The following is a 17,728-nucleotide window of genomic DNA, read 5'->3' on the forward strand; positions in this document are numbered from 1 at the left end:
TTGAAAGAGAGAGAAAGAGAGAGGGAGAGAGAGATAGAAACATTGATGAGAGAGAACATTGATTGGCTGCCTCCTGCATGCCCCCCACTGGGGTTTTGGCCCACAATCTGGGCATGTGTCCTGACCGGGAATCGAACCAGCTATCTTTTGGTGCAGGGGTCGATGCGCAACCACTGAGCCACACCAGCCAGGCAAGAAAGCCTATTTAAAGGTCCCATCTTTTTTTTTGCAGATCAGGCAATGAAGAATGAATTTGGAGCTAAGAGGCAATAAATTAGTAACTTGAATAATCCACCCCTTTGGCTCTTTGCTTCCATGAGAAATTGTCAGTTTCATCTGGGTCCAAATACATGTCCCCTTTCCAAGTTTTAAGATTTCATTCTTTTTTTTTTTTTTTTTTTTTTCAGATAGAGCGGGAGGGAGAGAGGGAGCGAGAGAAAGAGAAACATCGATGTGAAAGGCACACATTGAGTGGTTGCCACCCACACGACCCAACCAGGGCCGGGGACAAACTGCAACCGAGGTACGTGCCCTCAGTGGGAACTGAACCCGGGACTCTCTGGTCCACGGGCTGATGCTCTAACCGCTGAGCCAAACTGGCCAGGGCTAGGATCCCCTTCTTTACCAATTACTGACTCAACTTGCACTTGAGAAACTTGATGAAATTCTCAATTTAACTCTTGTAATTCAGCAGCCCACATACTTAAATTTGGGCTCGGTTTTCAATAGCCCTGTGGCTACAAGAAATGATTCTCTTTGAGCTATCATGGCAACTCTCTGGTTCTTAGACCATGACTCTGGCTGAGAATTAAAGACTTTAGCTGTTTGTTTTTCCTCTCTGTAAGTGCTTGAGTGTACTCACAAAGACCCATCCCACACCAGGTCTTAATAATCATCATTGCTGTCGTAACTGTCTGGTACAGATGCCACTTAGCATCCAAGACATGTGATTCAGTTGGCATTTCATCACAATAAAGAGATAGCTTGACTCATTGTGATGTCACTTCATGTCATAAATTACCAGCACCCCATTTTCCATTGATAAGGAGCACTGCTCAGCTCTGCACTCAAGGCCAAAGTCATGACCAAACCCATCCCAAATCCTATCATTCTGGGTCTGTTGCCTGATACCAATGCTGTATCTGTCAGGATCCAATCAGGAGACTTAAACCACACAGACGTTGAACAGGTAACATTTAATATAAAGAATAATTATAACAAAGGATCAGAGTAACAAGGGACTACTAAAAACAGAGAACTTCAAAGAATATAAGGATAACAGATCTAAGGTGTAGGTACTATTAGTAGGCTGAGATAGAGTGCCCAAAGAAGGGACTTCTACCTCCTCCCTAGGGCTGATATTCAGATTCTCCTTCGAGGGGGCATAGTCATGGGTAAAAGAATGGCAGAGATGTCTGTGATGCAGCACTGGCTGAGCTGGAAATCCACCCTCTGGAACTTGCTGGAAATCCATCCTTCCAGGTCCTAGATTAAGGTGTTAATGAAGAGATGTCTCAATGGAGGCCCTCCACTACAAAACCACCCAAGGTGGGTGCTGGGGAAAACTGCTGGCCAGCATGTGCTGCTAACCACCATGCACCCTAGGAGCTGGTGCTAGGAAATTGTGCCTGTGAAGATTATTAGTATACTTGCACTGTCGCTCCAGCGCCCTCTACTGACAACATTTGATTTGCATGAGCTGGCAAAAAAAATTTTTTAAAGGACTCCTCTCTGTGTTTGCAGAGCAGGCCATGAAGGGTGGATTTGGAGCTGAGAGGCAATCAACTGATAACTGGCATTTGATACATCATTTTCACCTGTCAAGGAAAGAAATAAATAAAAGAAGAAAAGGGGGTTGGAAAGAAGAAAAAGAAAGCTGGCTCCTCCAAATTTGCAGACCCAGTCAAGAGGTCTGAGAGGGACAAGAGAAAAGATCCTGGTAACCACAGGCTCGGGTCACTGTAACTTCTTTATTTTTTAAAATTTATCTTTATTGTTGAAAGTATTACAGATGTCCCCCCTTTTTATACCTCATTGAACCCCTCCACCCCACTCTCACCAACTCCCCCAGGCACTGTGACTTCTTGAATGCCATCCTCCACTGGAGCCTTGATGCATTCAAGGGGTTGTATTTTTTTTTTTTTTTATCCTCACCCGAGGGAGGACATTTTTTTTTGCTGTTTTGTTCAGATTGAGTGGGAGGGAGAGAGAGAGAGAAACATTGATGTGAAAGGGACACATCGAGTGGTCGCCACCCACATGACCCAACCAGTGCCGGGGACAAACTGCAACCGAGGTACGTGCCCTTAGCGGGAACCGAACCTGGGTTTCTCCCGACTGCAGGCCGATGCTCTAACCGCTGAGCTAAACCGGCCAGGGCTGTTTTTTCTTAATTCTCACCCAAGGACATTTTTACATTAATCTTCAGATAGAGCTGGAGGGAGAGAGGGAGGAAGAGAAAGAGAGAAACATCGACGTGAGAGAGACACTTTGACTGGTTGCCACTTGCACAGCCTCAACTGGGGCTAGAGATGAACCGCAACAGAGACATGTGCCTTTGGCCACAATCAAACCCGCAACTCTCTGGTCCATGGGCCATGCTCTTACTGCTGAGCCAAACCAGCCAGGGCCTGTCTTTCTTTTTTAGTGTCTTTCCATTAACATTTAAACTACTGACGTTTCTTCCATTTTAAAAAGCTCTCTCCAAACTCAATGTGTTCCCCTGCTGCTACCCCATTCTTTCCTCCACTTCATAGTGAAATTTCTTCAGTGACTGGTCTGTGCTCACTGTTTCCATTTTCTCACTTCTCATTCCCTTTCTCTCTTTTTTTTTTTTGTACGTGCCCCTAGCGGGAACCGAACCTGGGATTCTCTGGTCCGCAGGCCAATGCTCCAACCACTGAGCCAAACAGGCCAGGGCTCCCTTCCTTCTCAATCGCTCAATCTGATTCTCACCAATGACCTCCAGGGCTTGAATCTATCAGACACAAGGGCTTTTAAAAAGTAGTAGGGGTGGCCCAGCCACTGTGGCTCAGTGGATTGAGCATCGTGGCATGGACTGAGAGGTCCCATTCTATTCTTGTCAGGGCACATGCCCGGTTTCGGGCTCGATCCCCAGTAGGGGGCATGCAGGAGGCAGCTGATAGATGTTTCTCTCTCACGTTGATGTTTCTCTCTCTCTCTCCCTTCCTCTCTCCAAAAAATCAATAAAAACATTTTCTTTTAAAAAACAGAGAACGGAAACATTTCTTAATTTTACTTTTTTTTTTTTTTTTCCTCACCTGAGGACATTTTTCCATTTTTTGTTCAGGTAAAGTGGGAGGGAGAGAGAGGAACAGAGAGAGAGAGAGAAACATCGATGTGAAAGGAACACATCGAGTGGCTGCCACCCGCACGACCGACCAGGGCCGGGGACAAACTGCAACCAAGGTATGCGCCCTTAGCGGGAACCGAACCCGGGTCTCTCAGGACCGCAGGCTGACGCTCTAACCGCTGAGCCAAACCGGCCAGGGCCATTTCTTAATTTTAAAAAAGTACACTCTGGTTTTTTTGTTTGTTTGTTTGTTTTTATCCTCACCCGAGGACATTTTTCCATTTTTTTTTTTTTTTGTTCCGGTAGAGTGGGAGGGAGAGAGAGGAACAGAGAGAGAGAGAGAAACATCGATGTGAAAGGCATACATCGAGTGGCTGCCACCAGCACGACCGACCAGGGCCGGGGACAAACTGCAACCGAGGTTTGTGCCCTTAGCGGGAACCAAACCCAGGTCTCTCTAGACCGCAGGGCCATGCTCTAAGCACTGAGCCAAACTTTCCAGGGCTACATTCTGTTTTTTGACATCTCATTATTTGAACACTTTCTTCACAACAGAATTTTCCAGGTCCACCTTATACATACATTCTCTGCCCAAGTCTTGTCTGAAATAAGTCATTTTTCAAGGAGCCTTGGCTTCCTTTAATGGGGAGTACTATTTAGGAGCCAACATGGGTGCTTGACATGCATGTTCATTACTATTAGAATGTCACTGTTCCCAGGCCCTCTCAGTGGACAGAACAGGGAATAAATGTATGTCTATACCCCCTCTCACACACACTTTTACATCTATACTTATATCTATAACTCTCTACATTATAAAGCATGAATTTATACCAACCATTCAAATTTTTTTTCTTTATTGATTTGAGAGAGAGAGGAAGAGAGAGGGAGAAAGAGAAACATCAATGAGAGAGAACATCAATTGGCCGCCTCCTGCATGCCCCCTACTAGGGATCTGACCCACAACCTGGGCATGTGCCCTGACCAGGAATCGAACCAGCAACCTCTTGGTGCATGGATCGATGCTCAACCATTGAGCCACACTGGCCAGGCCCAACCATTCAAATTCTGAGCCAAAACATCAAAGGGCTCATTCTAGTTTTCCCTTTCCACCACATTTATACCTCTTCTTTCTTTTTACTTTTGTAATCAATATTTTTTATTTAGTGTTTTTATTGATTTTTTAGAGAGAGAGGAAGGGAGAGAGAGAGAAACATCGATGTGAAAGAGAAACATAGATCAGCTGCCTCCTGCATGCCCCACATTAGGATCGAGCCCAAAACCCAGGCATGTGCCCTGACTGGGAATTGAACTGGGACCTCTCAGTCCATGGGACATGGGATGATGCTCAATCCACTGAGCCACACCAGCTGGGCTATAACTCTCTTCTTTAACGGCAAAAAACCTGGCTCCCAGTATTCATTCTGTGTGTGTGTGTGTATGTATATGTATATATATATATATCCCCCCCACTCCCTTGTATATAGCCAGTCACTTGACCCCATAGGGCTGCCCAACCACCCCACTCCTATGCTGCCCTCACACAGGCCACAATTACCACCTCATTTGAGCTTGTCAAACCTAAATTTGGACTGAATTAGAATGGAAGAAATAAAAGGAGGAAGGGGAAACAAGAGAAAGAAACAAGGAAGGAAGGAAGGAAGGAAGGAAGGAAGGAAGGAAGGAAGGAAGGAAGGAAGGAAGGAAGGAAGGAAGGAAGGAAGGAAGGAAGGGGAGGGAGGGAAGGGAAGGAAGGGAAGGAAGGGAAGGAAGGGAAGGAAAGGAGAGAGGGAGGGTGGAAGGAAAGGGAAGGAAGCTGGCCCCTCCAGTTACAGGAGTCCTGCCCTGCCTTTCCCATTCCCTCCAATGATTGTGCACCTTACCTTACTACCTCTTGCCTTTTCACTCCACACCCTCTCACTGGGTGAAATCATCCCCTCACGTGACCTTCATCTATTTGATGGTCACACCAAAATATGCACCTCCATTCTATATTCCTTTCCTGAGTCTCTAAGTTGCGTATTTATCTATCTACTAGAATCTATACTAGGATGGCCACAGGCATCTCAAATTTAGTATGTCCAAAAAAGCATCTTATTACAATCGCCCCAATCATGACCCCATTTCTGCAATTCTCTCTGCGAAAAACACAAACAGAAGCACCTGTTGCCCAAACAGAAGCCCAGACATTACGTTTAACTCTATTCACCAACCCTCATGATTCTGCTTTCTCAGGATCACCTACATCCATTCATCCTCTTCATCTCGTCTCCTTCTTGCTTGCTTTGGGTCTCCTGCAATCCCAAGAACCATTTGCTCCTAACCAGTGCCTTCTCTGTATAGCAACTTGAGTGATATCTCTACTCCACATATCTGATCACATCACTCCCTCACTTAAACAGTCCCTGCTCTGTCCTACTTCTGCTCTGTCCTACCTCACAAAGCAGCATTATTATTTTCCCCTATCCATTTTATCTGTGGTCTAGCCCTACTGAACCTCTCTGCCCCCCAAATGCCTCACACTCTCTCTCTAGGGAGCCTCTGGGGTGTGTTGTATCCTCTGCTTGTAACACTCTTCTTAAACCCCTACTCTTTTAAAAATAATTTTTATTTTTCAATTACAGTTGACATACAATATTATATTAGTTTCAGGTGTACCACATAGTGATTAGACATTTATATAACTTACGAGGTGATCACCCTGATAAGTCTATACCCATCTGACACCATACATAGTTACTACGATATCATTGACTATATTCCCTGTGCTGTACTTTACATCCCTGCGACTAGTCTGTATCAATTCGTACTTCTTAATCTCTTTCCCTTTTTTACCTATCCTTCCAACACCCTCCCATATGGCAACAATCAATATGTTCTCTGTATCTATGAGTTTATTGGTTTTGTTTGTTCATTTATTTTGTTTTTTAGATTCCACATACAAGTGAAATCATATGGCATTTGTCTTTCTCTGTCAGACTTACTTCACTCAGCACAATACCCTCTAGGTACATCCGTGTTGTTGCAGATGGCAAGATTTCATTCTTTTTATAGCTAATATTCCATTGTATACAAGTACACTCCTTTTATTTTTATTTTTTTCAAGTGACTTAGATTTTATCATTGGAAGAAAACTAAGTGGAAAGCTTACAATAGAGAAGAATTACATGTCAGTGCCTTTTGCAAACTGAGCTGGGACAGAAAGGTCCTGAGGCTGCCCCTCAACCTGACCCCTTCCAAACAATAGCATCCACAGTGCACCTGGCAGCCTGATTCAGGGAAGGGGCAGACTCTGTGGGTTGGGGTCACGTTACCCACCACCCACTCCTGGCTAGCATTAGGAGCCCTGCCTTGCTGGCTCTGGTGATCACCCTTCTTTCTGTGGCCTGTGATGATGTCATCAATCCACAACAGCAGAACTACCATCTCCACTGCTGTCTTATATGTTTGTAGCTTCACAGTGAGTGGTTCCTAGATGTCCAGTTCTTTATGTCCACCAGAGTACCTGTCTCACCATTTATACCCCAGGTCTCCTGGGTGTGCTTAGCTCACATGGAGATAAAAACATGGACAGTGCTTGCCCCACTGTTCTGGATAAGGGTATGAGGAATGACCTCTAGGGCCTGAGCAACAGCCCTATATGACCATTACTCCACATATAGGTCATGGCCTTAGGTTTTTGTGTCAAGCATAAGCCAGAGCTATCTCACAGGCCCCACCTCCAGCACCAGCTGAGGGTTCAAGAGAATGTTGTAGCACACTTGCCTGGCATCCGAGAAGTTACATTCTACTTCTGAGAGTATCTCCTTACTGCCCTCACTCACCACCTGGAGGAGTATGGTACAGGCCTTAGGGTCTTTACTCAATGATGAAAGTAAAATACTCATATCCAATTTTCTTTATTTCCAACAGGTCTGATCCTGTCCCAGCATCATCTTCTCTCAGTTCCTCTGGTCAGCTGACTATGTGGGCCCCACAGGCTCCAACAAAGTGATTATTGTCTGTCTTCTGCACTCTATGAATGGCTGTGATATTGGCCCAGAAAAAGTGCTGAGCTAAATCTGAGACACCCTTTTCAGTGATGACCACATCAGGCCTCAGACGGATTGTGTCCTCACAGAGCTGACTAATGTACTGTTCTTCCACTTGGAGAATTTTCGTGAAGTCTTCTTTCGTGTGATCTCAATGTCAGGCTAGCTTTCTTCTTTCTTGTATTCCAGAGAAGAATCCAGCAACACAATTTTTTTTTTTTTATGAATTTTTATTTATTTTTTTGTTACAGATATTTTACCTTTTTACCCCATTGGCACCCCCCACCCTACCCCCCCTCCACCCTGTCCCCGGCTTAGTTGTCCATGTCCATTGGTCATGCATACATGCATATAAGTTCTGTGGTTTATCTCTTCCCACCCCCCACCCCCCCCATCCCCTCTTCTGAGGGATGTCAGTCTGTGCCCTACTTCCATGTGTCTGGGTCTACTGTATTCCTCAGACTGTTATGTTCATTATATTCCGTATATAAGTGAGATCATGTGGTATTTGTCTTTTTCTGCTTGGCTTCTTTCACTTAGGATAATACTTTCCAGGTCCCTCCATGTCGTCTCAAAGGATAAGAGATCTTTCTTTCTTACCGCTGCATAGTACTCCATTGTGTATATGTACCACAGCTTTTTTATCCATTCGTCTACTGGTGGACACTTGGGCTGTTTCCAGATCTTAGCTATTGTAAATAGCAGCAACACAATTTGAGAGTTCTTAATATAGCACCACATTCATGGATGTGTTACATCTTTGTTTGTTTTTTTTTGTTTGTTTGTTTTTGGTATGTGCCCCTAGCAGGAACCAAACCCAGGACTCTCTGGTCCGCAGGCCGATGCTCCAACTGCTGAGCCAAACCGGCCAGGGCACATCATGACACCATGTAAGACACACGAGTATTCAATGATGCCCCAGGCATCTTTTCTACCCTTGCATATTTGTTGATGTTGTTCTTCCAACCATTCTCAAACTGTACAGGTTTGACGGAATCCAGGGCAATGTTGCAAGCCAAAGAGGACCACCGACTGATTGCTTTGGTAGTAATGAAGCTGTTGATAATGTTTAGCAGCCTATCTCAGTTGTTGCTGTCGATGGGGGTACTGATTTTCTTAAGGGTGCTAATCATATCATCCAATGCATTTTGGTAAGCACTGATCATTACTGTTGGGTGCATCTGCTGCTCCAGGAAGTGCTCAACCACAAACAGCATCTTCCCTGCAAGACTAATTATGGATGTGATCCCATTACCAACCTCTTTATCCTGTGTCCAGATAACTTCAATCATGAACTTGGCTGCTGGATACTGAATCTGAACCCCTTAAAGAATGGCATTTCCATCTTTAGTCATGACAATGCTTCCCTTTAGGTTAAAAAGCATCTTCATCATGAACTTGGGTCTCAAACATGTTCGGATGATATCTGCAGTAGTCTTAGCAGCACTGATATTTCAAGATTGAACTTTTCTTCCAGTTTCACGCTCTGTGTTCAGGCTGAGCATGAGCACCAGATTATGGTCCATTATGGTGGCATGATGCAGACAGAACCAGGTACCCAGAGCTGGGGAACTCACAGAAGCTTCTGGAGAGCTGTAGCACTTCTTCTTTATCCATCTATTGATGGACACTGAGGTTTCTTCCATATCTTGGCTATTGTAAACAATGCTGCAATGAACATATGAATGCATATATTTTTTCAAATTAGTGTTTTGGGTTTTTCAGATAAATACCTAAAAGTAGAGTTGCTGGATCCTTCTTTGTCTTGTTACGGACTTTCTTTTAAACTTTATTTTGTCAAGTGTATATATTGCTACCCTAGCTTTTTTTTTCATTTCCATATTCAAGAAATATCTTTTGCCATTCCTTTACTTTTAGTCTACGTGTGTCTTTTCTTTTTAATTTTTTTATCCTCACCCAAGCACATTTTTGCATTGATCTTCAAATAGAGCAGGAGAGAGGGAGGAAGAGAGAGAGAAACATCAATGTGAGAGAGACACATCGACTGGTCACCACCCACATGACCCCAACTGGGGCCAGGGACAAACCGCAACCAAGGTATGTGCCTTTGGCCGCAATCGAACCCAGGACTCTTTGGTCCAAAGGTCAATGCTCTAACCACTTAGCAAACTGGCCAGGGCTATTTTTATTTATTTATTTATTTATTTATTTATTTATTTATTTATTTATTTAAATCCTCACCCAAGGATATTTTTACATTTATTTTCAGATAGAGTGGGAGGAAGAGAGAAAGGGAAACATCGATGTGAGAGAGACACATCTATCAGTTGCCACCTTCACGACCTCAACTAGGGCCGGGGACAAACTGCAACCAAGCTACGTGCCCTTGGCTGGAATCAAACCCAGGACTCTTTGGTCCACAGGCTGATGCTCTAACTGCTGAGCCAAACTGGTCAGGGCTATACTAACTTTTTAAATTCTTTTTTCTTTTTGCTCTTCTGATCAATGTTTTCTGCTACCTTGTCTTCCCAATCGCTGATCAATTTACGAAAGGCTGTAACATGAGCCAAGGCTCAGCACTGGTGCTTCAGGCTGGGGAGCTCAGTGTAAGGATGGTACTCCTTGCTTCTCAGGGGGTGCCTCTGCAGCTAAGATATCCCTCCTGTTTCTCAACCACCATACATGGATATGGACCAGCCTGTTTTGTGTCTCCACATCTCCTACCAGTCTTGACATGGCTTGTTCTTTTTTTTTTTTTTTTGTATTATTATTTATTTACTATTGTATTTCCCTTTTTATCCTCACCCGAGAGGACATTTTTCGATATTTTGTTCAGAATGGGAGGGAGAGAGAGAGAGAAACATTGACGTGAAAGGGACACATCAAGTAGTTGCCACCCACACGACCCAACCAGGGCCGGGAACAAACTGCAACCGAGGTACATGCCCTTAGCAGGAACTGAACCCGGGTCTCTCTGGACCGCAGGCCAACACTCTAACCGCTGAGCCAAACTGCCCAGGGCTGTATTTTCTTTTTTTAATTAATTTATTTTTGTTACAGATGTTTCTTTTTCCCCACAGACTTCCTCCTCCCTATCCAGCCCTCTCCCCAATCATTGCTATGTCCGATGGTTACACATACATGTATATAAGTTCTTTGGTTTATCTCATCCCTCCCCCTTACCTCCTCCCCTTCAGGTTTGTCAGTCTGAACCATACTCCTTTCCATGTCTCCTGGTCTGTTTTGTTCATCAGCTTTTTCTGTTTGTTACATTCCACAAATAAGAGAGATCATTCGGTATTTGTCTTTCTCTGATTGGCTTATTTCGCTCAACATAATACTCTTCAGATCCCTCCATGTCTTCTCAAAGGATAAGAGATCTTTCTTACAGCTACATAGTGTTCCATTATGTATATGTACCACAGCTTTTTTATCCACTCATCTATTGATGGACACTTGGACTGTTTCCAGATCTTAGCAGTTGTAAATCGGATGAACATAGGGGTACATATATTCTTTCTGATTGGTGTTTCAGGCTTCTTAGGATATATTTCTATAAGTGGGATCACTGGGTCAAATGGCAGTTCAATTTTTAATTTTTTGAGGAAATATCATATTGTTTTCCATAGTGGCTGCACCAGTCTGCATTCCCACCAGCAGTGTATTAGAGTCCCCTTTTGTCCACACCTTCACCAGCACTTGTTTGATGATTTATTGATGGCAGCCACTCTGACAGGTGTCAGGTGAGACCTCGCTGTTGTTTTAATTTGCATCTCTCTGATGATTAGTGACATTGAGCATTTTTTCATATGTGTCTTGGCCATTTGCATGTTCTGTTTGGAGAGGTGTCTATTTAGGTCCTCTGCCCATTTTTTAATTGGGTTCTTTGTCTTCCTTTTGTTGAGTTGTATGAGCACTCTATATATTTTGGAAATTAACCCCTTTTCTGATGTGTTGTTGTCAGTTATGCTCTCCCATATAGTGGGTTCCCTTTCCATTTTGATGGTTATTTCTTTTGCTGTGTAGCAGCTTTTTAGTTTGATGTAGTCCCAACATGGCTTGTTCTTTATATCCTTAGTTATAGGACTGTATTTATTGATTTTTGAGAGAGAGAGAGGAAGAGAGAAAGAGAGAGAGAGACATCGATCAGTGGCCTCCCATATACAGCCCAACTGGGGACCAAGACCACAACCTGGGCATGTACCCTGACCGGGAATTGAACTTCTACCTTTCAGTGCATGGGAGGATACTCAACCAACTGAGCCACACCAGCCCAAACTGTCCTGCTATTATTTTCTTTTTTTTTTTCTTTATTGATTTTTAGAGAGAGAGAAAGGGAGAGGGAGAAATAGAGACATCGATTAGAGAGAACACTGGCTGACCACCTCCTGCATGCCTCCCACTAGGGATCAGGCCCACAACCTGGGCTTGTGCCCTGACTGGGAATCAAACCGGCAACCCCTTGGTGCATGGGTCGATGCTAAACCACTCAGCCACACTGGCCCGGCTGTCCTGCTTTTCTTGTCAAAATGTATTTCAGGCCCTGGCCAGTTTGGCTCAGCGGCTAAGCATCGACCTGTGGACAAGAGAGTCCCGGGTTCGGTTCCCGCTAGGGGCATGTACCAAAAAAATAAATAAATAACAATAATGAAATACCCATGAAACCATGAGATAAAAGTTTAATGTGGAACTTTACGATTGCAGGGACAGGTTGTCACCACCTGAGCCCATTAATCAATCACAGCATTACTAAAATTGGGATGAGGAGCCACTGTGAATCTTCTGGTGTGATGCCAAAACACATCACTTCCTCTTTACCGAACCTCAATTTACAGAAAATATGGGAGAGAAAGGAACAAGTTAAATGACACCACAGAAAGCAGAAAAATCCACATTTTTACAGGACAACTGACCCAGTTTCTGCCATAAGGCAACGTCAGAAAAATAAAAAGGGCAGGGGAACTGCTCTAATATAAGAGACTTAGAAGTCATACAGGCAAATTTTATGTGTAGATTTTGTATGTATTCTGAGTTGTATGTATTTTGATGTTTTTTAGACAATCAAATTTGATCTGGGCTGAGTATTAGATAATAACAGGACCAGTTGATTTTGTCAGGAGTAAAAATGGTATTGTAGTTATATAAGAAACGTCTAGTTTCTTGGAGCTGTATTTGAGATATACAGGGGTAAAATGACATAAGGTCTGTAATTTGCTCTAAAGTGCTGCAGCAGAGGAAAACAGAACATGATAGACAAAGCAAATGTTACAGGGTCTTGATAATTGTTGAATCCATGTGATGGGATAGGGATTCCTTGTTTGTTTCATCTTTGAGAATGTCTGAATATTTCCATAAGGACAAATCCTAAAGAGATTTTAAAAAAGAGATAATGTGCCCAGGCAGTGTGGCTCAGTGGCTGAGCATCGACCCATGCATCAAGGGGTTGCTGGTTCAATTCCCCACCAGGGCACATACCCAGGTTGTGGGCCTGATCCCCAGTGGGGGGCATGCAGGAGACAGCCAGCTCTCTCATCAATGTTTCTGTCTCTCTCCTTCTCCCTTCCTCTCTTTCTAAAATCAATTTTTTAAAAATTTTTTAAAAAAGAGATATAATGTATGGGAGAGTGGTATAGGGATAAATAGTAGTTTCTCTTTTTTTCAATATCATATGTAAAAGGTTAGAAAATAAAAAAATAAGAGAAATCCCCTCTGGTGTTTAATTAAAAATACTCTCCTGGGACTTGTTCATTTAAGGAACCACCAAAATTACCCTCAGAGCATGGTATGTAGGCCACGCCCCACCAGGGATAAGGCTTCATAACACAGAAGAAAAACCTCAAATCAGCAACTTGGTCACAGACAAACTTAGCAGGATCAAATATCTCAGAAGTCCTTTTTTTTTTTTTAGAGAATTATTTTTTCAAGCTACTAAAAAGAAAATCCCCAAGGGGGCCGAAGGGCTGCAATTTTTGTGGCAGTTGTCAAGGTGAGAAACTTCCAAACATATAGAGAAGTTTTTATTTATTTTTTTAATCCTCACCCAAGGACATTTTTCATTTTTTGTTCAGATAGAGCGGGAGGAAGAGAGAGAGAGAAACATCAACATGAAAGGGACACATGGAGTGGCTCTCTTCCGCACAACCCAACCAGGGCCGGGTACAAACTGCAACCAAAGTACGTGCCCTTAGTGGGTACCAAACCCGGGTCTCTCTGGACTGCATGCTGACGCTCTAACTGCTGAGCCGAACCAGCCCGGGCTATAGAGAAGTTTTATATGAGTTTATTCGAGATAAACTGATAACATATGCCAGGGAGGAAGATCTCAAATGCTCCAGAGAATAATGGTTTTGCAGCTTCTTTTACAAACTTAAAACTAAGGAGGGAATTTGTTTTTTGTTTTTATCCTCACCCGAGGACATTTTTTTCATTTTTTGTTCAGTAGGGAGAGAAACATCCGTGAAAACATTGAGTGGCTGCCACCCACACCGAGATACGTGCCCTTAGCAGGAACTGAACCCGGGTCTCTCTGAACTGCAGGTCAACACTCTAACCACGGAGCCAAACCGACAAGGGCTAAGGAGGAAATTTAAGGAAGAATATAGGAAGGCAGGAGAAATAAGCCTCTCTTGCTTCTCAAGTGCTCTCTTGAGGGTGATTACCGTGTATTTCAAAGGTATGTTAACTAATCTAAATTCACAGAAACAATGAACCTGGCTTGCTTAAGTCAAAAAAAAAAAAAAAAAGCCAAAAAGTTGCATGAGTACCCACCATGAACTGCCCAGGTAGGAATTTATGGTCAGATCACCCTGTGAGGTTACTTTCCATAGTAACCCCTTTTTTCCCCACATAATTAAACCAAACCAAAACAAAGGTCTTCTGCACAATAACTCCCAGAGTTTACTGTGCTCAGTTCACCTGACCAGATTCCTCATCTCTGCTGGTTTCTGGAGCACTCTCCCCAATGCTGCAGCTCAGGACTCTCTGCCCTCATCCAAAGCTGCCAACACATCAAGTCATCAAGTTTATGCCTCTTGACCTAGGATAAACTGAAATTTCGCTGGTTCTGGGCCTTGCAGCAGGAAGGGGGCTTTTCCTTTTAATCATTCCTAACACAATTAACTCTTACTCCTTCTCAAAAACACGAACTTGAGTAAAGGAAAAAGAATTAATGTATAACCCTACCAAGCAGAAACACTTTTAGCGTTTTGATGAATTTCCTTTCAGTTATTTATAAACAGTTATGTTTTTTAAATAGTCTCTGGAATACTGGTGGCATTTCTTCAGAAGCTAATTTTTCACTTACATCATTATTGAGCACTTTATCCTGACATCAAATAGCCTAACAATATGTTTATTTCTGATAAAAGTTCTTCCAAGGGGCCCCAGCCAGTTTGGCTCAGCAGTTAGAGCATCAGCCCGTGGACCAAAGAGTCGTGGGTTCGATTCCAGTCAAGGGCACATATCTTGGTTGAGGTTCGGTCCCCAGCTCTGGTAGGGGTATACAGGAAGCAACCAGCCAATGAGTTTCTTTCTCTCACCCTCCCACTCTATCTGAAGATAAATGGAAAAATATCCTCAGGTGAAGATTTTAAAAAAAAGTTCTTCCAAGAGTCAGCTAGTGTGGCTCAGTGGTTGAGCATCAACCTATGCACTGAGAGATAAGGGTTCAATCCCTGGTCAGGGCACATGCCAGGGTTGCCAGATCCATCCCCAGCAGGGGGCATGCAGGAGGCAGCTGATCAATGTTTCTCTTTCACATCAATGCTTCTCTCTCTCTCTAAAAAAATCAATAAAAACGTCAAAAAAAAGTTTTTCCAAGGAATACACAGCCCCACATTTTCTTTAGGCGGTCCCTTTGGACACTTGAATAGTTTACCTTTTTCTTTTTCTGTCTTAAACAACAGAAATTTATTGTCTCACAGTTGTAAAGGCTGGAAGTCTAAGATCAATTTGTCAGCAGGGTTGAGTTCTCCTAAGGCCTCTCTCCTTGGCTTGCAGATGGCCACCTTCTTGCTCTGTCCTCACGCGGCCTTTCCTCTGTGCATGTTAGTTTACCATTTTTGACCAACATAAACGAAGCGACGGTTGGATCTTGCCAACTGCCTTTCTCAGGCCGGGGGTACACAAGCCTTGGCGCAGGAAGGGGTCACGGTTCCCCAGCTGGAACTCAGACAGGGTGCAAGCCACAAGCCCGGCTCTGTGACGTCAAACCTAGGCCCCGCCTCCTCAGGCGGGGCCAATCGCAACCCGGAGTGGGGCTCCCCGAGGCGCGCGCGTGCGCGGGCCGGTGGCCACCGCGGCACGATGGACCTGGCCCTTTCCAATGGCCAGACTCTGGCCCAGCCGCCGTCGCCGGACTTGTGGCCGCCGGTGAGCTCGGAGGAGGAGCTCTCCGATTGTCTCGATTACTACTACCTGCGCGACTTCCCGGCTTGTGGGGCCGGACACAGCAAGGGCAGGACGCGGCGCGAGCGGGAACTGCGCACCAACCGGCCGGTGCCTGGAGGCCACGAGCGCAAAATCGCACAGAAGCTCGTCAACGGCCAGCGCAAGCGTCGCCAGCGCAAGCTGCAGCCCCGGCCGCGCACCCGCCTCGCCTGTGCGCTGGTGCGTACGGGCCACGACCGCTCAGGGCCCCGGGAGCGCCCCGGGCCACTTCCGTTGGTCCCCTACGACTCGACCCGGGCAGAGTCGCCCCTTCTGAGGCTGTCCCGCCTTAGCGAGTCGCAGGTGGACCCCCTTAGCCCTCAGCTTATCTCCTGACTGCGGTTGGAATGGTGGAAGGGGCTAGGAAACAGAACATCATTTTAAAAAATCCTTTCAGTGCTGATGCTCCGGCTAAAGAAAATAACAGATTTTTGTTTTTGTCTGATTTTTCTACAGGATACCGAAGGACCTGATAAAAAAAAGTCTTTTCTCTGACTCCAGCTGTAACTGTGGTCTTAAGGGGGAGAGAATCCATGTCGGTCAACAGAATTTGGTTTTGACATGGCTTAAGTTTACTGCTTCACTATCTTTTCCTTACTGGTTGTTAGCTAAGTAAGATCCAAGTGGATATGCCTTTTTAGGGATTTTAATTAAAACAGAGCAGCAGCAAGAGTGGCATTTTAACTTATGTGGTTCTTTTTTTAGTTGTTATGGTAACTCGTTTTAAGTCTACAAATATTTGCGTTCTGCATAAAGAAAAGGTCACAGATGAATGGGGGAGGAGAACAAAGATAGGAATTAGCACAGGATGTCAACAAAAGTGTCAGACTACTCTGCAGGTTTAATATTTGTTTTCCAAGAAAGGAGTCCTTTAAATTGTGTCTGTTGAATCTAGTTGCTAAGTTCTCTGCACTACAGATCCCACAACAATCATTTGAGGTAGATACTGTTACCTCCATTTTATAGAGGGGATTCTTGAGGCTCAGAGAGTTTACATAACTTTCCAAAGGCACACAACTGGTTAGAAAGAAGATGGGCTTAACAGATACTTTTATAAAGTATTTACTCCTTCCAGGATCACAGTTTTCCTCAACTGTACACAATGTTCTTTGGTTCAGAACCACCCACAAACTCCAGGTCCAACAATAAGAGCTGAGTTTTAGTTTTAAAATTATGCAGAATATGGCAGGGTAGCTTTCCTTTATCTTCAGTCTGCATCCAGTCGGGCCTCTGCACCCAGTGGTGAGTCCTTGATTAGGAGAGAAAGGTGTGTACTGGAAGGAGCAACCTTAGTATTAATCCAAGCTGTGACTGTTCATCATTCTGGCAGCAAACTTATGAATGGCAACTACTTCCAAGTTCCACTAAGCCTCAGGTTTCTCATTTGTAAAATGGGAATAATATTGGATTACCTTGCCAAACTGGGTTATAGATAAAATATATGAAACACCCAACACAGTTAAGGACCTGAAACATAGTAGGTGCTCAATAAATGAAAACTATTTTTAAGTTTACAGAATATAATCCCTCCTCCTTCCTCTATGGTCACAAAGTTTTACATTATTTCACTCACATTAATTCTTTTAAAATATGTCCAACATCATACAGTGTGGTATGATAGCAGTCCTGGCTTTGGAGTTAAATGGTACTGACTTGGGCAAGTTGCTTAAACTCTAGACTAATCTACCTGATGACCATTTTAATCATATAAAACCCTCAACCTTATAGGATAGCCTAGATTTCTTATATTGTGCTGGAAGTAATCTGAATTTTCTTAAATTTTGACCCACAACTTCCAAAAACAATGATTCTTGACACAGATTTTCTGCCCTCTAAACTCACCAGAATTCTGTTTCTTGATTTGAATTTGTGCTATCCTATTTAGCATGCCCTTCCTCCCTTTACAATTTTAATCCTGAAACTAATTCCATCTATACTTAAATGCCACTTTCTTCCTAAAGCTTTCATCCACATCGAATGTCAATTTTTTGAAATC

General features: G+C 43.8%; 1 protein-coding gene and 1 pseudogene across 1 annotated transcript; one reads left to right on the forward strand and one right to left on the reverse strand.

The window, feature by feature from the left end:
- Positions 1–1,362: 1,362 nt before the first annotated feature.
- On the reverse strand, positions 1,363–8,870 carry LOC118642118 (annotated as a pseudogene).
- A 6,717-nt stretch (positions 8,871–15,587) lies between these two features.
- Positions 15,588–17,278, forward strand: NUPR2 (nuclear protein 2, transcriptional regulator). Its single transcript, XM_036280305.1, has 2 exons — positions 15,588–15,912; positions 16,189–17,278. The coding sequence occupies exons 1-2, from the start codon at positions 15,610–15,612 to the stop codon at positions 16,225–16,227; spliced, it is 342 nt and encodes a 113-aa protein (XP_036136198.1). The 5' UTR covers positions 15,588–15,609; the 3' UTR covers positions 16,228–17,278.
- The last annotated feature ends 450 nt before the right edge of the window (positions 17,279–17,728 follow it).

The sequence above is a fragment of the Molossus molossus genome, unplaced genomic scaffold (genome assembly GCF_014108415.1).
Source record: "Molossus molossus isolate mMolMol1 unplaced genomic scaffold, mMolMol1.p scaffold_m16_p_3, whole genome shotgun sequence".
In the NCBI taxonomy this organism is placed as follows: Eukaryota; Metazoa; Chordata; class Mammalia; order Chiroptera; family Molossidae; genus Molossus; species Molossus molossus.

Bases quoted from the DNA above. Each gene is read 5' to 3' on its own strand.
- NUPR2 (XM_036280305.1), top strand. From the start codon at position 15,610: ATGGACCTGGCCCTTTCCAATGGCCAGACTCTGGCCCAGCCGCCGTCG. The intron at 15,913-16,188 runs GTGCGTACGGGC...ATTTTTCTACAG, and splicing joins CCCGCCTCGCCTGTGCGCTG to GATACCGAAGGACCTGATAA.